This window comes from Narcine bancroftii, chromosome 12 (assembly GCF_036971445.1).
Source record: "Narcine bancroftii isolate sNarBan1 chromosome 12, sNarBan1.hap1, whole genome shotgun sequence".
Taxonomy (NCBI): Eukaryota; Metazoa; Chordata; class Chondrichthyes; order Torpediniformes; family Narcinidae; genus Narcine; species Narcine bancroftii.
The window spans coordinates 4,177,924-4,204,199 of record NC_091480.1 but is presented as its reverse complement, the minus strand read 5'-3'; the positions used below and the strand labels follow the sequence as shown (position 1 = coordinate 4,204,199).

The 26,276-nt window shown below is 47.7% G+C and overlaps 2 protein-coding genes across 10 annotated transcripts in view; one reads left to right on the top strand and one right to left on the bottom strand.

Moving 5' to 3' along the window:
• ift140 (intraflagellar transport 140 homolog (Chlamydomonas)) overlaps nt 1-26,276 on the bottom strand; it is a 190,447-nt gene that overhangs the window by 31,629 nt on the left and 132,542 nt on the right. For 3 of the 7 annotated variants that reach the window (XR_011347128.1, XR_011347129.1, XR_011347127.1), the window contains exon 30: nt 2,524-2,722. Coding sequence is in view for 4 of the 7 variants with exons in the window: in XM_069905277.1 (XP_069761378.1) it covers nt 25,655-25,861 (207 nt within the window). In the remaining 3 variants the exon portion in view is untranslated. Of the gene's footprint in view, nt 1-2,218; nt 2,723-25,039; nt 25,862-26,276 lie in introns of those variants that run through there. The other 4 variants (XM_069905277.1, XM_069905278.1, XM_069905279.1 and 1 more) reach the window with 2 other exon arrangements.
• On the top strand, nt 120-25,095 carry LOC138746820 (glucagon-like peptide 1 receptor). Of its 3 annotated transcripts, none has more exons than XM_069905339.1 (13): nt 120-581; nt 1,908-2,007; nt 2,544-2,651; nt 7,465-7,589; nt 8,838-8,944; nt 9,477-9,633; nt 15,484-15,643; nt 16,219-16,279; nt 16,996-17,065; nt 17,377-17,465; nt 18,369-18,507; nt 23,439-23,480; nt 24,171-25,095. In XM_069905339.1, exons 1-13 carry the CDS (start codon nt 513-515, stop codon nt 24,432-24,434), a joined length of 1,491 nt encoding a protein of 496 aa, XP_069761440.1. In that variant the 5' UTR covers nt 120-512; the 3' UTR covers nt 24,435-25,095. The 3 variants fall into 3 exon arrangements, with proteins under 3 accessions (XP_069761440.1, XP_069761442.1, XP_069761441.1); XM_069905340.1 differs by lacking the exon at nt 120-581 and adding an exon at nt 1,288-1,543; XM_069905341.1 differs by lacking the exon at nt 7,465-7,589 and having other exon boundaries at nt 8,833-8,944.

The window sequence follows — 26,276 nt, the reverse complement described above, 5'->3', positions numbered from 1 at the left end:
GAGACGCAGGAGAATTTGCGGAGGTTGGAACCTCACGGAGGAACTAGCGACTCGGGAGAGGAGGTGGGGGGTCGGGGGGGGGGGGGGGGTCCCTGCAACAGCTCCGTCTAGATGTAGGGATGCTCTAAAACGGTGAGGTGCGGCAGAAACGTCAATGTGTCGGGGCCATTTCTGCACAGACCTCCCTTCCTCCCCCCACCACCACCAATCTGAATCACCTGATGGAAAATTAAACTCAAACTGGTGGATCGGAAACGGGCCGGTCACCCCCGGGAGACAGGGACCCGAACCCGTTCATTCGCCACAGCCACTTGGACGAGGCACGAGGGTCTTTGCTCCGGGGAAGCCCCACATCAACCGAACCTGACCTTGTCCGCGGCTGGGGTGGAACTAATGTGTGGCTGAGGGCGGATACTCCGTCTGTCCAGTGTGCTCTCTCTGCAGGTGGACCGGCTCCCGGAGCTGCCGTTTGAAGGACCCCGGGGTGCGGAGTTTGTCTGCCAAGGCAAACCATGTCAGGGTCATGTGTCTCCTGGCTGCCGGCGGTCGTTCTACTCGCCCTCAGCGCGGCTCCTGACCAGGTGAGATGGAGAAATCTTCACTCACCAGCCCCGAGACTGACGTTCAACTTTATCACAAGGCTTCACTCGAGAGAAGTTTCCCTTTCATGTTTCGATTCCCGACGCTGGGAAATCCGATGGCTGCATTAAAATCAGCCTCTATCCGAGAATTCGAGTGTGTGGCGGTTAAAGCGTGAGTGGCTCAGTCTGACTCCGTCTCCCCTGGACAGGGCTTCCCCGAAGGGACGAGAACCCGTTCCGTCCAGCGGTCTTCGCTCCTGTCTGGGCTGTGGAGCTACTCAATCTGATCGGGAAGATCCGCGGGAAAAAGGAACCTCCAGAGAGGTTTCCCCAGTGCCCGGACCGAGGGCAATCGTTCATCGAGTCCAGGGAGTGGGTGAACCCCCTCGGGCCGGGCCGGGCGGATTCGGCCTCCGGGGAACGCCGGCTTTTACTTTCGGCTCCGTCCCAACCTCAGTCACTGGAATCCTCGGGAACCTTAATCTGCAAGATCCAGATTCTCCGCAAATGTTTAGGGAGGTTTGAGCCCGGAGTTTCCCAAAGCAATCTTCAGACGCTGAAAATATAAATTGGAAGCCGAACATTGTGGAAACAGCACAGGTCGGGCAGCGTCTGTGAAGAGAGAAACAGAGTTCATGTTTGGCCCTTTTCTGCTGAAGGGTCTTCCACCTCAACCGCTATCTCTCGTTTTTCTCTCTTCACAAGCGCTGCCTCGCCTGCTGGAGGTTCTGTTCAAGATGTTCTGCATCCCAACTCTTTCCCACTGAGAGAGCAGCCACCTCCGTGGGGAGAAATGGTGGGGGCAGGAGTTGGTCGTATTTTCAGTGCTGATTTCACTGGGTTTTCCACTGAATTAGGAACCTTGAACTGTTTAAACAAGAAATGACGCCAACAGCTGATCTTTGCTCCCGTGAACATACACGCCGGGAACGTTAAACAGGGTCCGGGGCGTCCAGAGAATGGTAGGTCCCGGGGCTGGAGGGGCCTGGGGTGGTTGCAACGAGACGAAAGGCTTCGGTGGAGTGAGGGGTTTTGGGGGAGTTGATTTGGGACCTTCCTCACGCTGCCTCGCCCCTTGGCTGTGGAAGTTACAGTGACCCTGCTGCTGCCACCCAGAATCTGTCCACATTAGCCCAGGTAGACCGACTCTCACCTCCAGGTTTCACGGCATCGTCTGAAAAGCATTGACCCCGGCCGAGGACGGAGCTGCTTCCAGTGAGGATTCACTCCGGAGAGACCCGAGACATGTCCAGGTCGGAGGGCGAAACCTGTTGACGATTCCGCTGGGAGAATCTCCTCTTCATGTCATCTACCTTATTTTTCCAGGGTACCTCCGACAGCCTGTTCGAGGACACGGTTCAGAGGTGGTGGCGATATCGCAACGAGTGCTTTGACAATGTGTTGTCTCAGGAGGATGAACTGACAGGTATCCCAGACACATGACCCTTCCCTCTCCGCACTCTCCCTCCACCCCACTCTCTCTACCCCATCCCTCCCCACTCTCTCTTCCTTCCACACCTCCCCTCACTTTCCCTCCACCCCTCTCTCCCCCCCCCCCACCTCATTCATCTCCCCTTGTACTCCCTAATTAAATCAAAATATGTGGAAAGTTCTGAAAGTATTTCAGCATGTTTGTGACAATAAAGAGAGGATGAATGTCTGGAATTCTTCACCTTGGAGGCCAGTTCATTGGAAGAAAAGGAGTGATTAATATTTGACAGATCAGGGAGTTAAGGGGTTTTGGAGAAGTGGCAGGAGTTGAACAGGGGGCAGTTCCGCCATAGTCACATTGAATTGTGGGGCAGGTTTGCTGGACTGAATGGCCTCCTACCACTGATCTTGTTCTCGTCTGAATCCAGTCATGGTGAGGCAGAGGTCTGGGATGTTTTATATGTGCAATAGAAGACCACAGCAATATTTCTGCCCATGGCTGATATTTTACCTTCCTGTGTATTTCTTCAGGTGTTTTCTGTCACCGCACCTTCGACATGCACATTTGCTGGCCGGATGGTTCACCAGGGACCTGGGTGAATGTTTCCTGTCCTTGGTACATTCCATGGATCAACAGAGGTACTTGCCCAATGAGTTTATTGTCACATACATGAAATGCAGTGGAAGTCTTACCGCACCTCCTCTGTTACCTGAAAGACATAAACATAAATATAATTAAGATGCCATGAAGAAAGTAATAATAAATACAAAATGAGAGTGAAAGAAAATATTAAATAATTGCCACCTGGTTGGCTGGTCCTGCAAAGAGGGTGTTGTGGCCAAGGGAGATCTGATGGTCCCGAGGTTGTGGATAGGTGAAGGGTCTTTGACCTGAAACATTTCTCTCTTCACAAGCACTGTCTGACCTGCTGACATTTCCAGAAGGTTCTCTTTCAGATGTTCTTTCAGAATTCCAACTCTTTTCCACTGAGGGAAAATCTGTCATCCTTGGAGAGAAGTGGTGGGAGCCAACAGGACCTGGAGTACCTGAGAGCTGTGAAAAGAAATGTTTTTTGTAGCTAGAGGTTCTAGACCTCCGGTTCTGTATCTCCTGCAAGAATGTAGAAGTGAGAAGGGGACGTGGTAAGATGATGGGGCTTTCCATGAGATCCAGACTCCTAGGGATACAGGAGGCACATCAGGATGTTCAGAATTGTGAATGACTGTCTCAGGAAAATTGGCTGCTTACATCACAGACAAAGATTGTTCCAGATTCCAGCATCTGCCATCTCTTTTGACTTCAGATGAATCTTCTGCTTCAAATTGATAGTTCTATTCAGTGGGCAATTTTCCTGAATCATCCCCTTACACACTGCCCATGAATGACAAGCAACAAATTAAATAATTGCACTGGAAAGAAATATTCTCTTTATCTGTGGTGGAAATATAAACAAAAGTGATTCACCCCTGGAAGTGAATCCAGCTGTCCCCATTTTCCACAATTGAACCACTACCACAGCACCGTGACATTAATCAGATGGGTACATCTGGAATCTGCTACCATGGGCAGCTGTGCAGGCCAGGTCGTTGGGTGAATTTAAGGCAGAGAGTGAATGGTGAGGGTTTCAAAGATTATGGAGAGAAGGTAGGGGAGTGGGGCTGAGTGGGAGAATGGATCACTCAGTGGTAGAATGGTGGAGCAGATTTGATGGGCCAAATGGCCTATGTCTGCTCCTATATCTTGTGGTCTTATGGATGGGTACATTTGGCAGCAGGGACTTGGTCGGCTGAATGGTCTCTTCCTGTGGCTCAAGGTGGCTGATACTGGCATTTCTTGGCCCTCCAAAAATATTTTGGATTATTTCAATGAACTGAATGTAAATTCTCAGCTGTGGTTACAATGGTTGCAAGGTCTTTAGTGTGCACAGCGGCATCTGGTGTTTACTATTCCTACCCTGGGAAACAGATGCTGCCTGTCCACTATCTATGTCTCTCAGAATCTTGCAGACCTCTATTAAGTCTCCTCGTCCTTCTACGTTCCACCAAGATAAGCCCCAGCTCTGCTAACCTGGCCTCATAAGATTTATTTTCCAATCCAGGAAACTTCCTGATAAATCTCCTTTGCACCTTTCCCATAGCTTCCACATCCTTCCTATAATGACATAACCAAAACTGAACACAATATTCTAAGAGTGGTCTCACCAGAGATTTGTAGAGTTGCAACATGACCTCTCTTCTGAATTCAATCACCCTATTAATGAAGCCCAGGATCCCATAGGCCTTCTTAACTATCCTATCAACCTTTGCAGTGACCTTGAGGGACATATGTATTTGGACCCCAAGGTCCCTCTGTTCATCCACACTCTTAAGTAACTGACCATTAACCCTGTACTCAAGCTGGGTTTGTCCTTCCAAAATGTATCATCTCACACTTATCTGGATCAAAATCCATCTGCCACTTTTCTGCCCAACTCTGCATCCTGTCTATATCCTCTTGTGTAACCTTCAACAACCTTCAGTTCCATCCACAACTCTTCCAACTTTCGTGTCATCTACAAACTTACTGACCCATCCTTCTGCCTCTTCATCCAGGTCATTTATAAAAATCACATAGAGCAGGGGTCCCAGAACAGATCCTTGTGGTACTCCACAAGTCCTTGACCTCCAGGAGGAATACTTTCCTTCCTCGACTACTCCCTCTACTTTCTACTTGTAAGCCAATTTTTTATCCACACAGCCAAGGTTCCGTGGATCCCGTGCCTCATGACTTTCTGAACGAGTCTTTCATGGGGGACCTTGTCAAATCCCTTGCTAAAATCCATGTAGACCACATCTACTGCCCTACCCTCATCAATTTCTTTTGTTACCTCATTTAAAAAAAACTCAATTAGGCTTGTGAGGCCCAACCTTCCCCTCACAAAGTCAAGCTGACTATCCTTGAGTAGACTGGACTTCTCCACATGCTCATAGATCCTATCCTTAAGAATCCTCTCCAGTAGTTTCCACCCAACTCACGTGAGACTCACTGGTCTATAGTTCCCAAGATTCTCACTATTACCTTTTTTAAACAAGGAGACTACATTTGCCGATCTCCAATCTTTCAGCACCTCCCTGTGGCCAAAGAGGATTCAAAGATCATAATTACTATCCCAGTTGCTCTTCCCTCACTTCCCACAGCAGCCTGGGGTTACATCACATCTGGCCCCAGGGAATTATCAATGTTGATGTTTTTAAGACGATCCAACACTTCCTCTTCCTTAATCTCCTTATTGTCCAGCACACAGGCCTGTTCTATTCTGACCTCAACCTGACCAAAGTCCTTTTCTCTTGTGAATACTAAAGCAAAGTATTATTTAAGACCTCCCTGATCTCAAGGCACATGTGGCCTCCCTCTTCCTTTAGTGGCCCCATCTTCATTCTTGTCATCTTTCTGTTCTTCACATACACATAGAACGCTAATTACAATGGGGTAAGGCAGGAACTAGTGAGAGTAAATTGGAAACAGATGTTTAAGGATGAAAGCACAGAACAGGGAAAAGATGGTAGGAAAAGGGAACCGTGGTTGATGAAGAAGGTGAGGCAGCTGGTCAAGAGGAAGAAGGAAGAATATGTTGAATATAGGAAGCAGGAAACAGGAAGGGCTCATGAGAAGTATATTGTAGCCAGGAAGGAACTTAAGAAAGAGATGAAGGGGGCATGAAAAGGGCTTGGCATGTAGGATTAAGGAGACCCCAAGGCATTCTATGTGTGTGTGAAGAACAGAAAGATGACAAGAATGAAGATGGGGCCACCAACGAGTCCCCAATTACCATTGTTCTCCTCTTCTCCCCACCCTTCCTTCTAAGCCGAGGGACACTCCTCTGCGCAAAGATGTGTCCACCATGACTTGTCCCTGGTAGGATTTCCCCACCCACCCCACAACAGTCTACTTATTGTTGAGGGCAATGGCCACAGGGGTGCTCTGCACTGTCTGCTTATTCCCCTTTTGAAGTATGGAGGGGTCTGGTTGTCCTTGTACAAGGTATTCAGAAAGTCAATGGAATTATATTACTATTATAAGTTGGACTGAATGCAAAAGTAGAAGGAATAAAAGGGCAGACTATTATTTGGATGGAGAGAAAGTTCAAAATTCGGAGGTGCAAAGGGATTTAGGAGGCCTCATGCAGCATTGCCAAAAGGTTAGCATTCAGGTTGACTTAATAGTGAAGAAGATGAAGGCAATGTTGGCGTTCATTTCTAGAGAGATAGGATATAAGAGCAGGGATGTGATGTTGAGACTTTATAAGATACTGGTGAGGCCTCGCGCGGAGTAAGGGGTACCATTTTGGGCTTCATGTTTAAGAAAGGATTTGCTTGCATTGTAGGGGGTTCAGAGAAGATTCACAAGAATGATTCCTGGAATGAAGGGATTAGCATGTGAGGAACATCTGAAGGTTCTTGGCCTGGACTCCTTGGAGTTCAGAAGATGGAGGGGGAACCTCAGAGAAGCATTATGAATGTTGAAAGGCCTGGACTGAGGAGATGTGGCAAAGTTGTTTCCCATGGTAGGGGAGTCTAGGACAAGAGGGCACAACCTCAGGATCGGGTGCCCATTCAAAACAGATGCAGAGGAATTCCTTTAGCCCGAGGGAGGTGAACTTCTGGAATTTGCTGCCGCGGGATATTGGGTGTATTTAAAGCAGAGATTGATAGCTATCTGAATGGTCAGAGGATCAAAGGTGTGGGAGAAAGGAGGGGAGTGGGGCTGAGTGGGTAATGGATCAGCTAATGATGGAATGGTGAAACAGACTCAACAGGCCAAATGGCCTACTGCTTCTCTATCTTGTGGTTATACCTGTTATGTGCGGTATTGATGACACCACAGGGGTGGCTGCTTTAGTTAATGCACTGGAGGTGTAAGCTTGACTGATACTTGTGATGGCAGATTGCCATACAGGAGACGTTGGACATGCTGGGTTAGTATCTGCTGGAATTTAGAAGATTGAGAAGGGTCTGCTGAAATACTTAAGATCTAGAGGGGCCTTGATGGTGAATTAAAAAAGGAAAATAATGCTGGAGAAACTCAGCAGGCCATTTACCTTGATGGTAAATGCTTCCTTCGGTGGGAAAATCTAGGTTGCCAATTTAAAACTTTTTTTCCTCTCTCAAAGGGCTGTAGGTCATTGGAACAAAAAGGAGGCAGTGTTTGGGCAAATTTTTAAGGCAGTGGTGGATAGATTCTTAATATGAAGGAGGGTGAATGATTACTGGGGTTGGGGGTGAAGCCATGAAGCTAAGGTTGCAATCAGACAAACTGATCTAGTTAACAATGGATCTCCTGGGCCACACCCGAGGCATATGCAGGTATAGACAGATTGAGTGTTGAACAGTGACCAGGAGTCCTCATGGCTCTCAGTGTGACAGGTAGTAAGAGCAGGGAGTTTCCCTGAATAAGATGTCTGCTCTGGCCCAGTGGGGAATGGCTCCGCCTTCAGATACTGCACCCACACTGGCTCCTGGCTGATGGACAACGTGACCAACCAACCCTGGGTTGACCGCTCACAGTGTGTCGAAGATGTTGCATTTCTACAGCAGCAGGTGAGGGGGTAGGTCCCAGGGTGGAATTTGGGGAGCAGTTGTGGTACCGTGAGAAGTAGGGGGATGGATGTTGCAGGATGATGATGGGAGAGGGGTTAATGTGTGGGGTGAGAATGGGGCAAGATGTTGGGATGGGAAGTGTAAGTGAGGAGGGGAGGGATATAGGATGAATAGTGTTGGCAGTATGTTGGGTGCTTGTTGGGGAAGTGAATGGAAAGGTGAGGGGAGTTGTTGGGGTGGGAAGGGTTGTGAGGGGTGGGTTGCTGGAGAGAGCTGGGAAGGGATGGGTAGGAGCAGGTAGCGGAAGGTTGTTGAGGATGGGAGGGTCATCAAGTCTGCCCCACTATTCAATCATGAGCTGATCCATTTTCCCACTGCCCGGCCTTCTCCCCGTAACCTTTGATGCCCTGGCTAATCAAAAACTTGTCTATCTCTGCTGTAAATACACCCAATATCCCGGCCTCCACAACTGCCTGTGGCAAAAAAATTCCACAGATTTACCACCCTCTGGTTGAAGAATTTCTTCCACATATCTGTTTTAAGCGGATGCTCTTCAATCCTGAAGTTGTGCCTTCTTGTCCAAGATGCTACCTGTCATTCCCAGAATCATTCTTTTGAACCTTTGAACCCTCTCCAACAACAGAACATCCTTTCTTAAACAAGGAGCCTAAAACTACTCACAATACTCCAAATGAAGTCTCACCAGGGCCTCAACAGCACATCACTGCTCTTGTATCGATTCCTCTTGTAATAAACATCATCATTGCATTTGCCTTCTTCGCCGCCAATTCAACCTGCAAATTTACCTTCAGGGTCCTGCACGAGGACTCCCAGGTCCCTTTGCTTCCGGGTATTTTCAATTTTCTCCTCATTTTTTGAAAATGTTTCCCCGTTTATTTCTTCTACGAAAGTACATGACTGTACACTTTAGAGAGGTGGGGAGGCGAGGGTTGAGGGTGCGGGGAGACGAGGGTTGAGGGTGCGGGGAGACGAGGGTTGAGGGTGCGGGGAGACGAGGGTTGAGGGTGCGGGGAGACGAGGGTTGAGGGTGCGGGGAGACGAGGGTTGAGGGTGCGGGGAGACGAGGGTTGAGGGTGCGGGGAGACGAGGGTTGAGGGTGCGGGGAGACGAGGGTTGAGGGTGCGGGGAGACGAGGGTTGAGGGTGTGGGGAGACGAGGGTTGAGGGGGTGGTGCTGAGTTTAACCTCTGACCCCCACTGGTCCTGTCCGTGTCTCTGTCCAGTACAGGTGATGAGGCAGCGGATCCTGAGCTCCTTTCGCTGGGTCTACACAGTCGGTTACGCTCTGAGTCTCTTCTCCCTCCTCGTTGCCAGTCTCTTCCTCATCTCCTTCAGGTACATCCAGCCAGTTTGCACACCACAGCACAGGAGGTTCTGTGGCCCTCTCGCATCCCCCGGCTCCCCTCTTCTTTCCCATGCTCTTCACCTCATTCTCCCATAGCTTTCGTCCCATTCTCCTGTCCACCTCTTCCCTCCACACTTGACACCCTCCCAATCTCCTGTTCTCTCCAACTCCCCTCTCCTCCTCCTGTCCTCTCTGGCCCCAACCCTCTCCCATTCCTCTCCCCCCCATCCCATTCCCCTGGCTCCCTCCCATTTCCCCATCCCATCCACTTTCTCCCTGCCCTTCCTCCCGATTCTTTTCCCCCTCTCTCATTTCCACCCTTTCCCTTCCCTCCCGTTCCCCTGGTCCCACTCTCTCCCTCCCTCCTGTTTTCTTTTCCCGCCCCTCCCCCCGGCCCCTTCTTATTCACTTCCCCCCACCAGCAGACCAAGGTCTTGGATGGACCACACTCCTCAGGGTGGATGAAGTTGGCGCTCTGCGACATTCTCAAGGCATCAGCTCCTCCTCTTCCTGCTTTCCCAGGAAGCTGCACTGCACCCGGAACTACATCCACCTGAACCTATTTGCCTCCTTCATCCTCCGGGCTCTGGCCGTCCTAGTTAAAGATTCATTCACAGACGACCCGTCCTTGGCCGATGCCACTGCACCTGTGGAGCTGCAGGGCCTGGGGCCACCCACGGTAAGTGTTGCTCTCAACTGGTTTCAGCACAGAAACAGGCCCCTCAGCCCAACCCATCCATGCTGATCAAGTTGCCTACCTAAGCTTGTCCCATTTGGCTACATTTGACCTACATCCCTCTGAACGTTTCATAACATAACAACAATTACAGCACGGAAACAGGCCATTAGGCCCTTCTAGTCCGCACCGAACCAAACACCCCTTTCTAATCCCACCTCCCTGCACAATGCCCATAACCCTCCATCTTCCTCTCATCCATATACCTGTCCAACCTTTTCTTAAATAATACAATTGACTCCGCCGCCACTATTTCTCCCGGAAGATCATTCCACACAGCTACCACTCTCTGAGTAAAGAAGTTCCCCCTCATGTTACCTCTAAACCTCTGCCCCTTAATTCTTAACTTATGTCCTCTTGTTTTAATCTTTCCTCCTCTTAACGGAAATAGTCTATCCACATCCACTCTGTCTATCCCTTTCATAATCTTAAATACTTCTATCAAATCCCCTCTCAACCTTCTACGCTCCAAAGAATAAAGACCCAATCTGTCCAATCTCTCCCCATACTCCAGATGCTTAAACCCAGGCAACATTCTGGTAAACCTTCTCTGCACTCTCTCCACTCTGTTTATATCCTTCCTATAATTAGGCGACCAGAACTGCACACAGAACTCCAAATTAGGCCGCACCAACGTCTTATACAATCTCAACATCACCTCCCAACTCCTATATTCCATGCAATGATTGATAAAGGCCAGCATACTAAAAGCCTTCTTCACCACCCTATTCACGTGAGTTTCTACCTTCAGGGAACGATGTACCGTCACTCCTAAATCTTTCTGCTCTTCTGTATTCATCAATGCTCTCCCATTTACCACATATGTCCTATTCTGATTCTTCTTACCAAAATGAAGCACCTCACACTTATCAGCATTAAATTCCATCTGCCATTTTTCAGCCCACTTTTCTAAGCAGCCCAAATCCCTCTGCAATCCTAGAAAACCTTCTTCATTATCCACTATTCCACCTATCTTAGTATCGTCTGCATATTTACTAATCCAATTCACCACCCCATCATCTAGATCATTAATGTATATAACGAACAACAATGGGCCCAATACAGATCCTTGAGGCACACCACTGGTCACCGGCCTCCAACCTGACAAACAATTATCCACTACCGCTCTCTGGCCTCTCCCTTTCAGCCAATGTTCAATCCATTTGACTATCTCAAAATTTATACCTAAAGACTGCACCTTCCTAATTAACCTTCCATGTGGTACCTTATCGAAGGCCTTACTGAAGTCCATATAGACAACATCCACTGCGCTACCCTCATCCACATTCTTAGTCACCTCTTCAAAAAATTCAATCAGATTGGTCAAACATGACCTTCCTCCCACAAATGCATGTTGAGTGCTCCTGATCAGACCCTGTCTATCCAGATGTTTATAAGTACTATCTCTAAGAATTTTCTCCATTAATTTACCTACCACAGACGTCAAACTTACAGGCCGATAGTTGCCAGGCTTCCTCCTTGAACCCTTTTTAAATAATGGAACCACATGCGCAATGCGCCAATCCTCCGGCACTATCCCCATATCTAATGACATTCGAAAAATTACCGCCAGAGCCTCTGCTATTTCCTCCTTCACTTCTCTCAATGTCCTGGGGAAGATCCCGTCTGGTCCCGGAGACTTATCCACCTTTATATTCTTCAAAAGCCTTAAAACTACACCTTTTGTAATCTCTATATTCCCCATATTTACCCAATTTGCTTTTTTTATCCCACATCTCCCAATATCCTTCTCCTTAGTGAATACCGAAGAAAAGAAACTGTTCAATATCACCCCCATTTCTCTAGGTTCCACACACAGTTTTCCACTCTGATTTTCTAAGGGACCAATTTTGTCTCTAGCTTTCCTCTTACCATTAACATATTTGTAGAACTCTTTTGGATTAGTTTTCACCCTGCTTGCCATAGTTTTCTCGTACCTTCTTTTAGCTTTCCTAATTCCTCTCTTAAGATTCCTCTTACATTCAATGTATCTTTCAAACATCTCCTTAACTCCATGCTTCTTATATCTAATGTACGCCTCCCTTTTTCTTCGAACCAAGTTTCCAATATTCCTTGAAAACCACGGCTCTCTCAAACCTTTTGCCCCTCCTTTTAACCTAACAGGAACATAAAGCTTTTGCACTCTCAAAATCTGATCTTTAAAAGACTTCCATCTCTCTACTACATCCTGCCCATAAAACAAATTGTCCCAATGCACACCCTGCAAGTCCTTTCGCATCTCCTCAAATCTAGCTTTTCCCCAATCAAAACCCTCAATCCTTGGCCCTGATTTCTCTCTTTCCATAATGACATTGAAGCTGATGGCATTATGATCACTGGACCCGAAGTGCTCGCTAACACTAACCTCCGTCACTTGACCCATCCCATTTGCCAACAGTAGATCTAACACTGCTCCTTCTCTGGTCGGCACCTCTACATATTGTTGTAAAAAACTATCTTGCACACATTTCACAAACTCTAACCCATCCAGTCCTTTCACAGAATGTGTTTCCCAATCTATATGTGGAAAATTAAAATCTCCCATAATTACAACCCTGTGCTTATCATAAATATCTACTATCTCCCTACAGATTTGCTCCTCTAGGTCTCGGTCCCCTCCGGGTGGTCTATAATACACCCCTACAAGTGTAACCTCTCCTTTCCTACTCCTCAGTTCCACCCAAATAGCCTCCGTGGATGTGCCCTCTAATCTATCCTTCCTAGGCACCGCTGTAATATTTTCCCTGACAAGCAATGCAACCCCACCTCCTCTTGCCCCTCCAACTCTATCACACCTAAAACAACGAAACCCAGGGATATTCAGTTGCCAATCACATCCCTCCTGCAACCATGTCTCACTAATCGCTACCACATCATACTTCCAAGTATCAATCCACACCTTCAGCTCATCCACCTTTTTTACAATACTCCTGGCATTAAAATATATGAATTTCAGGGATTTCCCATTTTTTAATCCCTGTTTTCCCTCATCTTTAAGAACAACATTATTTACTTTTCCTGACAATTGCCCTTCATCTTCTTCCAGAGCATTTCCCTTCTCTATCACCTGCCCATCCATATTCAAATACTTACTACAAACTTTCATTGTTTGCATTCTAACCTTCTCCTTACTGCTCTGTACTATTTTGTTCCCTCCCCCCAACCATTCTAGTTTAAAGGATCCTGAGTAGCCCTAGCAAATACCTCTGCCAGGATTCTGGTCCCCCTGGGATTTAAGTGTAACCCGTCCTTACTGTACAGGTCACATCTCCCCCAAAAAAGGTCCCAGTTATCCAGAAACTTAAAACCCTGCCCCTTACTCCACCCCTTCAGCCACGTGTTAATCCTCCACCTCATCCTATTTCTATTCACACTGTCACGTGGCACAGGGAGTAATCCAGAGATTACCCCCTTTGCGGTCCTTCTTTTTAACTCCCTACCTAACTGCCTGTACTCACTTTTTAGGACCTCTTCTCTAATTCTCCCTATGTCATTGGTACCTACATGTACCACGACCTCTGGCTCCTGTCCCTCCCACTTTAGGATATCAATACGTATCAATGTTTCTGTCCCAAATCCCCCACTTCCTTGTACTTCATCCTCACCAACCTTCAGGCCCCCTCTAAATCTTTCCCCTCTCACCTTAACTCTGTGCCCTCTAGTTTCAACACTCCCCTACCCTGGGAAAAAGGCTGTGATCATTCCCTTTATTCATGCCCCTCAGGATTTTATAAACCTCGACAAGGTCTTTCCCTCTTGTGGGCCAGAGAGAAGAGCTCCAACCTATCTGCCCTCAGTAATATTCTAGTGAATCTTTTCTGAACTCTTTAGTTTAATGTCATTCCTGCCTGTGGGTAACCAGAACCACACAGTGTGGTCTTGTACAATTGTAATGAGATGGCCTGATCGATGAAGGCAAGTGACCCAAACACTGCTCTGTGTACCTGGGTTACCACTTTCAGGGAACGATGCACCTGTACCCTAGGTCTCTCTGTCCTACTATACTCTCCAGGGCCCTGCCATTCACTGTCAAGGCTTGTCCTGATTCAACTTGCCGACGTCCGTGTGCTCATCATCTCCCTTGTAGCTCTATCAGCTTCTGCTGCTAAACCTTCCACACAAGAAAATTGGAGCAAGCTGTCCTTGGTTAGAAATTCAGAATGTGTGTGCAGACACCAAGTATTCCTGTCACATTCTGGGGAGTGGTCACATGAAAGTTGCCATGGAAAGGAAAATAACAAAGTGATTGAGAGAGAAAATCAGCCAAAAATAAATGGATAATAGAGAAGGCCATATGAGGTGAGAGAACGAGGGGGTTTTGGCCAGGTTTACAGAGCATGTTTGTGGACTCAAGAAGAGGCAGGAAACTCCAAGCCCATTCACAATGACCTGACAATTAATAACAATTAAAGTTGGCGCAGGGATACAAGGTGGGAGGAGGGGAACATCACGGGACCGTCAGGCCCAGAACCAACCTGTCCAGAATTACTGGAGGACTTTGAAGGATGTTGCAAAAAGCAGCAGCGAAGTGAGAGCAGAGGGAATGCACAGAGGCAACAATGAGGGCTCTTTGTCTCAAAGCACGCAGCATTGATAACACGGCAGCTGACAGTGGAAATAAGTAGATGTGATTTAATGGTCAGTGCAGAGATGTGGTTACAAAATGGCCAAGACAGTGAATGAGATATTCCCCAATACATCATGTTCAAATGTTTAGGTAGAATTGGAAAGTAGGAGGAAGCCCTGATAAAAAGGAATGGGAAAATATGCCAAGGGTTTTAACAGGAAAATGAGAAGCAAAATTTGTATGTGTGGAGCTCAGGAGGGGCAGAAAACATTGCTGAAAAGTGTCTGCAGAAGACCAACAGTGTAACCCCTTCATTGTGATGGCATCTGTCTTATCACTGATCTGTCGCCTCACTGAATGAGCCCCCAGTACATCCTCTGTGACTGCAGCTGTGACATGCTCCCTGAGCAGTAGTGCTAATCCTCCACCTCTTTTACATCAATCTCTCAATCTCTCTCACATCTGAAACAGGAAAACCCCTGGAATGTTAAGCTGCCTACCTTCCCCTCCCTCAACCATGTCTCTGTAATTGTTCCAAGCACAAACATAGACTCTGAGATCATCTTCTTTATCCATCATACTACTTTCAGTGAAATTCACAGCCCATTGGGCCCCACTAACCTGGCCCAGCCTAACCACCCTATTGGACTGGCCCAACCCCCACCTTCCACTCCATCCCAGTTACTGCTGTGTTTCCAAGCTCATGTATCTTCTGCTCCACATTAGGGGAAAGAAGGCATGTTGACCAATTATTGGACAAGTCATTAAATATGTGGGCTGCTTTCCAGAGACAATGGGAGGTAGAGAAGTAGTCAATGAGAGCTGTGTGGAAAACTCTGCAGTTTCTGATAGGGAGAGGGAAGGATTAGGGAAGGTTCAGAGCAAGATGAGTGCCTTTAGAAGAGGCTGAGTTGTGCTCCTTGGAACCAAGGAGTTAGGAGATCTGGTTAAAGGGTCACAGACACGTCGGTAGCGACTGTTCCCATTGGTGGAGGGGCTCAAGAACTGGGGCAATAACACAAGAGACTAGTAAAAGTGGGATGAGGAAAATGTTTTCCAGTGAATGGTCAGGGTCTGGAGAAGTATGGGGGCTGATTCAGAGAGGGAAGAATTTTTAGGGCCACAGGGAGAGGGTGAATGGTTGGATTACACCAATGGAGAGGGACTGTATGGGCTGAATGGTCTTTTGTGCTGAAACCATTTTGTGGCTTTGCTGTTTATTCCAGCACATGTTAGCGTGCAGGGCTGCTCAGGTCTTCCTCCATTATAGTGTGGCCTGCACCTATCACTGGCTCCTGGTTGAGGGCCTCTTCCTCTATGTGCTGCTCCTTGTGTCGGTCTTCTCTGAGCAGAAGAGTTTCCGGGCCTACCTGCTGATTGGCTGGGGTAAGTGTGTGGGCCCCTGGATGTGGGTGGAGGTGGTGACCAGCAGTGGAACATCAAAAGGGAAAGGAGGTAGATCGACCTTCCTCATTGCTCGTTCCCACACTCCTGACTTTGGGATCCTGTGCCTCTCCTACCATTGTTGGCTATAAAGTAATGGGATGTCCCAGGTGGTGAAAATGTTCAGGACCGGAGCTACTTGTTTTACTGAGGGAGGAAGCTGAAGGAGTTTGTGTTGGCTTGGAGACAGGCACAGTGAGAGCTGGGACACGTGTTGGGGTTAACCCCAGATGGAAGCAGCTAGACCAAGGCTCCCAGCTCCCTGATGATTGTTGGATCATCAATGGTGTGTCTAGGCACCTCCTTAGATGATCCCTGTGCTCTTATGCCCCTCCTTCCACAGGCACCAACCCTGTGTCCTGGAACTTCCCCCGGGATCTCTCCTTGTGTGATGCAGACAATGCCAAGGGCTGGGACCATGGCAGGGGTTCCCTCAGGATGCTGGGAGTGGACTGGGGGTGTGGTTCGGCCCATCTGGGTGGGCAGCGACTCTGATACATTCTCCTCTCTTGTTCCAGGTGTGCCTCTGGTATTCGTTGTGCCCTGGGTCACAGTCAAGTATTTCCTGGAAAATTCTGGGTGAGTTGATACAGCCCTACATCATGCTTCAATCCATGTGACAACACCATTTCCAGGAGCTGATTGAAGAAACAGAAGTGGGAGTAAGCCATTGGCTCCTTATACCTGCTCCACCATATATTGATCATTGTCCAGCCACACTTCCCTGCATTAAGTCTTCACTTTCCCAGTTTCCAGTCTCCATCTTATCAATCCCTAACCACCTCAAGCAGAGAATTCCAAGGATTCAACACCCTGACCAAAGGCATCTCTATGTCTGTCCTGTAAAGCTGACCTCTCATCTTGAGACTTTGTCTCCGAAGTTCTAGATGCCTGAGCCAGGGGAAACATCTGCTCCACACCTGTCCATTCAAATCTTGGCAGAAAGCCTACATGACTTCCCATTCTCTAAACTCAACAGACTAATGGCCCCATCCGTTGCACATCAAACCTGCCATCTGCATATTTATGCCGTGAATTTTTGTTGTTATCTCTCGCCTGTTTATCCTCCTTCATCACGAGAGCAGACAATTGCTCAGATGTAACCTGACCAGGATCGACTGAACAAGCAACATCCTCCCAAACACTGTGGCATCCCTGTTTGTCAGGGCTGAGGGGTGTTGGAATGGGAATCTCTGTGGCTGGTTTCTCTCTGCACACTCTGACTGAGGACATTGGTTCTGGGGGCTGACCGAGGTAAAATTCCATCAAACCTACTCTCAGCTTTTGTCCAACAGGTGCTGGCGGCAGAACAGGAGCATGTCCTTCTGGTGGATTGTACGGTCTCCGCTGTTACTCGTCATCACTGTGAGTGAGGTTCCGTTTCCAGTCATAGCCCTGCTACACTGAGAGCAGGTGTGTGGGTGATGGGTTGAAGAGTATCCTGCACCCAGTCACTGGATATTACTGCATCAGCTGAGCTTGTTCTTGCGTCATTCTCAGCTCCAGAAGGTGTTGTGTCCACGAGTGTCACTGCTCTCCCTTGGCTCTGTGCCTCGGAGATATGACTCAGTGAGACATCAGTAGTTGCCCTCCACAACCGTGCAAAGCAGCTGCTGAATGACAGGGCAGTAGGTAAGCAGCCTTATTCACTGGTTCACTTCTCTATCTGCTTTCAGATCAATTTTGCTATCTTCATCAGGATAATGACTCTGCTCATCTCCAAGATGAAGTCCCACCATCTACACGATGCAAGCTGGAGAAATCGGTGAGGTCCTACTCCTTTCTTTGTGTGACAGGGTGATATTCCCCACCACTAATTCTGACAAACCATGGGGGAAATCAGTGTGCAACTTCAAGCATGAAAGAAGGTCTCTGCCTCCCGGTTGTGTGCCTGCCAGGTAAAATAAGTCACCTTCACACAGAGCCCACCTACCCAGTACAGTCCGCTCAGAGCAGCCCACTGTTCATTGCAGTCCACCCACCCAGCACAGTGAGGAAATTTCTTCTGTTCCTGGTGTCCAGAGATGACAGTGGGGGAAAAACAAAGTGTAGAACATGTCTGCCACACCAGTAGTTAATGCTGACCCTTTGCCTTGCGCATATAATATCACCTGCCGACCAGATCCATTCTCTTTCATCTCACTTGAGTGGTTATGAGGGCCAGGTACAGGTACGGGACTCAAGGAATGGAACCCTCCCTAAGTTTGTCAATGTCAATCACATCAGGCGTTTTAGTGCAGTGATGAATCCCTAGAGAGGGCCATACCACAGCAAGCCGAAGGCAAGGAGGAACCAGTCCAACGTTCAGAAGGTTCACCCAGAGGGTGGCGCAGCGGGTAGTGCTGCTGCCTCACATTACCAGAGACCCTGGTTCCATTCTGACCTCTGACGCTGGCTGTGTGGAAGGTTTCTCCAGCTGCTCCAGTTTCCTCCCACATCCCAGAGATGTTAGGTTAATCGGTCACAGTAAAAATTTCCCTGGTGTGTAGGAGAATCTGGGGGAATTGTTAAGAACGTGGGATTAGTGTTGGATTAATGTGGGGGGGTGGGGGGGGGGCAGTGTGGATTGAAGGGACTAATTCCGTACTGCATCTTACTGTGACCAGGCGTGCTCAACGGAAAAGATTGAGAAGTATTTCCCTTGTCTGTAACTGTGTTCATGTTTCAGTCTAACCAAATCAACACTAATTCTCATCCCTCTGCTGGGTGTCCATGAGATCCTGTTTGCTTTTGTCACGGATGAGAATGCTACAGGCACACTGCGGTACATCAAGCTGTTTGTGGAACTGTTCTTTGGCTCCATTCAGGTGAGGTTATAAATCACAGTGTGATTCTAAACGTGCACACATTCCAGATTCCTCTGAACAGTGCGATGAGAAGCTGGGGTAGTGACTGGGTAGGGGAGGTTAAAGGAAGATTTATCTGAGTATAAAAACGATGAAGGAATGTTGCTAAATAATCCAGTGGGAACAGGTCACTAACCTGAGGATGGAAATGGCATTTGGCAAAAGAAACAGAATGAAAAGAGAATTGCCATTTCAAAGAAGTTTTCAGAAGCTCAGAATTTCTCTAAAGCAATGAGGATCGTTGTGACCTAGACACAAATCCAGCCACAAACAAGGTGATGCTCAGTGATCACCGAGGGACAAATATCTGCCAGGGTCACAGAGATAACTCCTGTACTCTTTTGTGAGAGGGCAAAAGAGGTCTCAGTATAACATGTCATCTGAAAGGTGCTATTTCAAGTGTTACCTGAGCCTTTTGTGAAACACTGGTGACTTGTACTGATTCCAGCCATAAGGAGATGTTCCTTGGATACTAGGACCTGAATGTTCTGCTGGAAAGGGCAGTGGAAGCTGATGCAATGAAGCCTTCCACCAAGGAATTCAACCAATAATAAATGATAAAAATGTTGAGAGCTTGTGAAAGAAAAAGGGCCTGGAGCAACTGGAGATCCCTTGAACATTCTCCTCCTCTGTTGCATTTGAGTAGGTCCGTTTTGAGGTTCCAGGTGTATTCCCCCCCCCCCCCCCCCAGGTGAGGCCCCCAGGTAATTGGGCTTAGACACAGTCAGCAGTGCACTGTCGTGGTGGCTCTGTGCGTTGTGTCCAAATCCTTGAACTTGGCCTGTGGTACAGGATTTGGTGATAATTGGTAACTGGACATTGATGCAACAATAGTGGATGCATTGCTTGTTACCTGTCAACATCTGCTGGACTTGGCAGGTCCATAAGATCGGAAAACAAGAAATGCAGCATCACCATTTAAGAAAGGAGGGAGGCTGAGTGGAGAAAAATATAAACAAGTGATCCTAACGGCATTCTGGAATTCATTATTCTGGAGATGATATCAGAACATTCAGAAAATTAGAATTTGATTGCAGAGTCAACAGAGTTAATGCAAGGGAAATAGCGTTTGACAAATTTGCAGTAGTTCTCCAAGTGTCCTTTTCAGTTGTCACAATGCACTTGGAGTGTTGCACTCATTTCAGGTTGCCTCATTACAGGAAGGATGTAGATGCTTTAGAGAGGATGTAAAGGAGATTTACGAGAATGTTGCCTGGATTGGGAGCATGTCCTAAGGTTGATAGAGCTAAGGCTTTTTACTTTGGAGTGAAAAAGGATGAGAGGAAACTGAATAGAAGTCTATCAGGATTATGTGGGGCAAAGGTAGGGTGGACAGCACCTTTTTTTCCAGTGTGGCAATAGCAAATGCTAAAGGACGTCTATTTAAGATGAGTGAAGCAAAGTTTAAGGGAGATTTCAGAGGGAAGTTGTTTTTTCTGGTTTCTTTGACAGAGAGATGTGGGCGCCTGGAATGTATTTCCAAGGGGATGGGGTGGGGGCTGGAACAACAGGGACATTCAATAGACTCTTAACATGTGTGGGTATGAGGTAGGGACAGATTGACATAGGATGGCACAACATTGTGGGCTGAAGGGCTTGTACTGTGCTGCAATAATCTCTGCTCTGTCATGAGCATGCTAACCAAGTGAAAGAACGAGGCCAGCAGTCCATGACTTCCTTTGAGCTCGTGAGCTTTATTTTGACGAGCCTGCCGGAAACGGCATCATCGTGACATCAGCATGCTCCCTGCGCTCATGCGGGCCCAGAAGGGAAAGCTGTCCGCTGCCATCTTTGATATGGCTGTGTAACACATTGAGCCGGTTCGCCTGGCCATTCCATCCCATCTGTGCAACTTCTTCCCCAGAAGTGCCGGTAGTGTCTGCCTTTCTCGTAGTTCTCCTCTGGTGCTCAGCTGGCTGTAGTGGGCGGCTGGCTTCAAGCGGGCAATGGTGAACAACAGAGTGAAAGTTGTTTCGTATCCCTTTGGAAGGGCCCTTATACGTTCATTGGAGGGGCTGGAGAGGGTTTGTCCAGGGTGGGTCAGAGTTCCTGGTGTCCGAGGTGGACCGAGAACTATTTCAGCAGATTACACCTGGAAGTTCCTTCAGGGCTGTGCGGATTCTGAGAAACTCATCGACCCAGTTGGGGCTTGTCAGCCTGGCCAGGAGCTCTGACTTGAGGTGCCTGTGGAAACAGTCGACCAGGCCGTTGGTTTGGGGGTGGTAGGCAGTGGTGTGGTGGAGCTGCGTGCCGAGGAGGCTGGCTAATTCCGACCAAAGGGCTAAGCGAACTGGGCTCCCTGGTCTGTGGTTATATGTGCCAGGATGCTGAGACAGGATACCCAAGTAGACAGCAGGGCCCTGGCACGTCAGCTGTGGTTTTGGTGATTGGGAAGCCTCAGTGAAGCAGTCTACTGTGGTAAGGAGGTACCGGTGGCCGCACGATACTGGCAGAAGTGTATACGGGCGAACCTGCGGGTTGGCATTTTGAACAACTGGAGGGGGGCTTTGGTGTGCCTGTAGACCTTGGCGGTTTGATACTGCGTGCACGTCCGTGGCCATTCACTGACCTGTTTCTGTAAACCGTGCCACACGAAACGAGAGGACTGTGGTTCTGATCAAGGGATGTGAAAGGCCATGAACTGAATTAAATTACTCTTTCTCCAAGGTGCTGGAAAACGGGGCAGGGGGTGGCCCGTGGACATATTGGTGATCTCTGCTAACAATGAGGTAGATGAACAGGAAGTCCAAGTCCCTGCTGACTGCATCCATGAGGTGCTGGAACTTGCCTGCCCCGTTCTTGAAGCTGAACAGCATCCTCAGGATGCCAAAGAGGCCAAAAGGGATAATTAATGCTGTCTTCTGGATGCCATCAGGATGTACGTGGATCTGGTGGTTACTGCGCATCAGGTCAACCTTGGAGAAGATGCAAGCTTAGTGTAGGTTGGCGGTGAAATCCTGGATGTGGGGAACAGGGTAGCAGTTTGGAGTGGTGCCGTTGATCAGGTGTCTGTAGTCTCCACGTGGTCGCCAGCCACCAGTGGCCTTCGGGATCATGTGTAATGGTGAGACCCAGGTACTATCAGTTATGCGTTTGATGCCCAGTTTCTCCATGCGCTTAAATTGCAGTTTATCTGGTAGCAGTCGTCGGACACATGCATGAAGGAGGTGTTCCTTCCCATAGTTCGGCATGGTAGATGTGAATTTCAGCCTGAGGACGTGACTGAGGCAAGTTGAGAGAGCTGACATCCAGCCTATCTGAGAGGGAATGTTTGGAAAGTCTCAGGGTGGACCATTTTTTTGGCTTTGAGGTCGACCAGCAGGCTATGTGCCCTCAAGAAATCTGCCCCCAGGAGTGGTTTTTCCACTGAGGCAAGTGTGAAAACCCCGTTGAGTGTCTTGCTTCCTAACCGAACCAAATTGCTTTCTGAAGGTCCTCGTAAAACTGTTGTTGGCAGGTCGCAGGGTGGGCCCCTGCTGTCTTGTATGGGTTTCAAGTGCTGTTGGCAGAATGACACTGATTTCTGCACCTGCGGCCCGAGATCTTATCACAAACATGAAGTAGGCTGTCTGGTTGGCCAGCTGCTGAAGCCATCAGCGGTGGCTGGTCGAGACATTTCCCAGAAATGAGCAGGGTTATTGGCATTTGCAGACGTCTGCTCCCCACCCTTGGTAGAAACCCCATTTGTTGTTTCCTCAGGATGAGCAGGGCTTGGTCAGTGGACTGATGGCGGACTAGTTTCTCGTTTGGTACGCCAGAGGATGTCTGCTTTATCTGTGACTTTTCTGGAGTTCCTGAAATCTGCATCAGCCAGAACCAGCTGCTCTAGAAAAGCCTGTTCGAACATGAAATGGGTTTTGTGTCCCTCCGCCAGCGTGAGCATCTCGTCCATGAGGGCAGATGGCGTTCTGCCTCCAAGGCAGTCCAGTTGCATGAGTCAGGCGGCCCTCTTGCATCTGGAGAGCCCGTACGTGCTGATGAGGAATGCTTTCAGCGCAATGTATTTACTTTCCTCCAGGGAGGGAAGGACCTCGTGTAAATTTCCTCACAATACAGAATATCTGGTGGATTATCAAATTGTGAAGAGGACACTGAGGTTAAGTGACTGTAAGAAAGGAGTATGATGTGAGAAAATATGAAGTTATGTATTTCTAAAGAAGGAAAAATGAAAAGGTAAATTATGATTTAAATAGAGTGAAACTGCAAAATGGAACATTACGAAGGAATCTAGGCAAGGTTGACAAAACATTAACCTACAGGTTTGCAAGTAATTAGGAAGGTTAATGGAATGTTACACTTTATTGCCGGGGGTTTGAAGAATAAAGGTTGGGGAGCTTTGATGCAACTGGTGAGACCCCACCTGGAGTACTCCGTACAGTTCTGGTCTCCACGTTTAAGCAAGGATGTGTTTGCATTGAAAGGCAGTTCAGAGAAGGTTGACCAGCTTGATTCCAAGGTTGAAGAGGTTGACAGATGAAGAAAACCTGGAGTGTGGAAAAATGAAAGGTGATCGAACTGAAGCACACGATTGTGAAAGTGTTTGACATGTGGATGCTGAGAGAACATTTCCATACACGGGGAGTCCAGAACTGGGGTATAATTTTGGGCCACCTGAGAAGGAGGAAGTTCTTCTCTCTGATATATGTGGCAGAATCCTCTACTGCAGCAAGCTGTAGAGATGGGGGTCATTGAATACATTTCAGGCAGAGACCAACATATTAAAACCAAGCAGGAAGTTAGGGCTATGAAGAGGGGACAGGAGAGTGGTGTTCAGGCCAAGATCGGGTCATTAATTCAATGATGGAGCTGGTTTGGAAGGTGAGTGAATTTTTCCTGTTCTTGAGTAAAAGTCTTTGTTCTGACTACAACACTTCTTTCTGTTTAATTTCCAGGGCCTGTTGGTAGCTGGCCTGTACTGTTTTATTAATGGAGAGGTAAGATGCCCATTACAACTGCTCATTCCTGTGAACTTGTCAGTGTGGTGCTCAGGCTGTCTCTGCTTCTGAATGCTAGCCTCAGCTAGCCAGTAGGAGTGCAAGGCCAGGACTCAAACCATGTATACAAGAGTGAGGTGAGAGCAGGGGAACAGCCGCACTCTGCCCAGGTGCTTCTGTTGGTGATAGGGCACTGAATATGCTTTGTAATAAAAGGGGCTTGGAGAAGGAAGAAGTCACATAGAGCACAGCAGGGAAATTCATGGATATAAAGGTAAATATGGGAAGAAGATGTACACTGCATAACAAATGCACACCACACACTAATGCTGGGCAACCTGAGAAGGAGGAAGCTCTTCTCTCTGACATATGTGGCAGAATCCTCTACTGCAGCAAGCTGTAGAGATGGTGTCATTGAATACATTTCAGGCAGAGACCAACATATTAAAACCAAGCAGGAAGTTAGGGATATGAAGAGGGGACAGGAGAGTGGTGTTCAGGCCAAGATCGGGTCATTAATTCAGTGATGGAGCTGGTTTGGAGGGTGAGTGAATTTTTCCTGTTCTTGAGTAAAAGTCTTCTGACTACAACGCATCTTTCTGTTTAACTGCATTTGATGCAGGGGTTTCCTTTGATCTGCCTGGAGGTTGTTAATTATATATGTGTCATTGTTAATCTCCCCGTACACAGGTTCAACATGAACTGAGGAAGAAGCTGCAGCAGTGGAGAACGAAGAATAACATGAGAAAGTCCCATCACCCAAATAGTGGTGGCCAGAGAGAGAAGATGGACAGCACCGATCTGTACGTGGAGATGGGGACCAGAGATGATCTCGAATCTCCCAATACCAATGAAGGTCTCCTCAGTACTCTCAGTTCCCACCAGGGGTTAAATTCAGAGATCATTGAGCTCCCACATCAGGCTTCTGAGCTCATGCTGAATTCTAGTGTTTAGGAATGATGGTGGTAAACAGCTGTCCTGAGCATGGCACCATCCCTTGAGCAGGATGAAGCAAATGGAGGAGGTAACTGAGAGTAAAGCCAGACTTTAATATTCCTTCACAGATGTGTCTCTTGCAGCATTGGTCTGGAATGGCCTTAGCTCAAGGGTACCATTTGAAGTCTAAAGCCATATTCATCATTTGGGTCAACAGCATCAGTAACTGGGGTCAAATGAACTATTAGCCTATGTTAACTATATCATGGGATCCATGAGAGTCTACCAGTGGCCAGAAGTTTGTGCAGAGATGCAAGAACAGCATAATAAGCAGACTGAGAGCAATAGCTTCTGCCACAGATCCCTGCTGTGGAAAGTTGCAGGGAACCTAATGCAACTTTCACTGCAGCATCTGGCCAACCTGCTATTTGGCTTAAAGCGAAAAATCTAAAGTACATTCATCGCCCTCCATACACAAGGTCAGTACAAACATGAAATTATTGAGCTTTATCAAAAGATTTTCCATATTCCATCAGTGTACAGGATGTAGTAAAGAAAAATTAGGTTACATATCTGAATATTAAATAGTAATTGTTAAATAATCTGCTTCAAACTATAATAAATCAGAATGGTAAGAAGTTGAAGTTTAATAAAAATGATACATTTCTGGCCTGCAGAACTGATCGCACTTAGTCACAACTAAGTTGTACCCCAACATCATAGCCCAAGGAAGTCCCATATCCTGTGGGAGTTGGTGGTCTCCTCTTGACATGGGTCACTATTAGAAGCCAGTAGATTACAATGTAGAGCAGGGATGTGCCTGATTAGTGCGCCAGTGTCACTTAGTTTTTTGTTTACTCTCCCCGCTGAAGATCAGCTTTGGCAGCAGCCAGACTTGTGTTATGGAGATCAGAGGACCACCCAGCACCAATGACACAGACTTTCATCACCTGGCAGTTTTGTAATGAACCAACCAATGAAACTAGGATTTTATCATTCCAATACCACAGCATTTGCAACAGATTATTCACAGCACGTGCTCCAGAGTCCAGGTTCCTACAGCGTGGGTTAACGACAAACAGGAAGATGAGAGGGTCAGATCAGCAGGTAGAGGTACACCACTGCAGTCTGACTGGGTTTCAGATGAATGTTGGCGAGATGTTCCCCAGGCCTGGGTGGACCTTTGTGAAGCCCAGAACAAGTTAAATGTCTCAAACATATCGGAGTGAAATGTTGATCTAAAGATCATTGTACGGCTCCTCAGCCACCTCCTCTTCCACTTCCACTCCATCGTCCCCACTGTTTTGTTGGACCCTTTCAGCTAGGTTGTCCTTCACTGGAACACCCACTGTCTTGTAAACAGCTTCAATGATTTGTTGGTTAACGTAGAAGGTTATGTTGCCTGAAGGGAGTTTCATTGCCATCTCTTCCATGTATTTGTAAGCCTGCAAGACCCACACAGACAGGACCTCAGCAGCACAACAGCAATCCAGGGACAGCTCCTGTGCTCTGCTCACCTCTTCAACTGGCCATTCATCACCATCACCACCCACCTCCCACCTGTTCTCATGTCCCCACCATCTTACTCGCTGCATCATCTGAGACAAAGTAATTTTCCTAGTCTGACCTCTGGAACTAATCTCGCTCCAAGCCCTATCCATCTTGGACAGTTTCCTGAAAAGCTTTTTATTGCTGAATAAATCCTGAGACAAGTAATAATAATCCTGACCAATGGATTAATAGAAGTGCCTTTATCTGACCATGTCTAGTTCACCCACTGTACTGACTTCAACTAAGCCCAGTTACCACATGAAACAGTACAGGACAGGAACAGATCCTTTGGGTCACGATGCTGCTTGT

Excerpts from the sequence above, each read along its gene's own strand:
- LOC138746820 (XM_069905339.1), top strand. The coding sequence starts at position 513 with ATGTCAGGGTCATGTGTCTCCTGGCTGCCGGCGGTCGTTCTACTCGCC. Across the intron at positions 8,945-9,476 it reads CTCTTCCTCATCTCCTTCAG|GAAGCTGCACTGCACCCGGA; the intron begins GTACATCCAGCC and ends CTGCTTTCCCAG. Across the intron at positions 16,280-16,995 it reads TATTTCCTGGAAAATTCTGG|GTGCTGGCGGCAGAACAGGA; the intron begins GTGAGTTGATAC and ends TTTGTCCAACAG.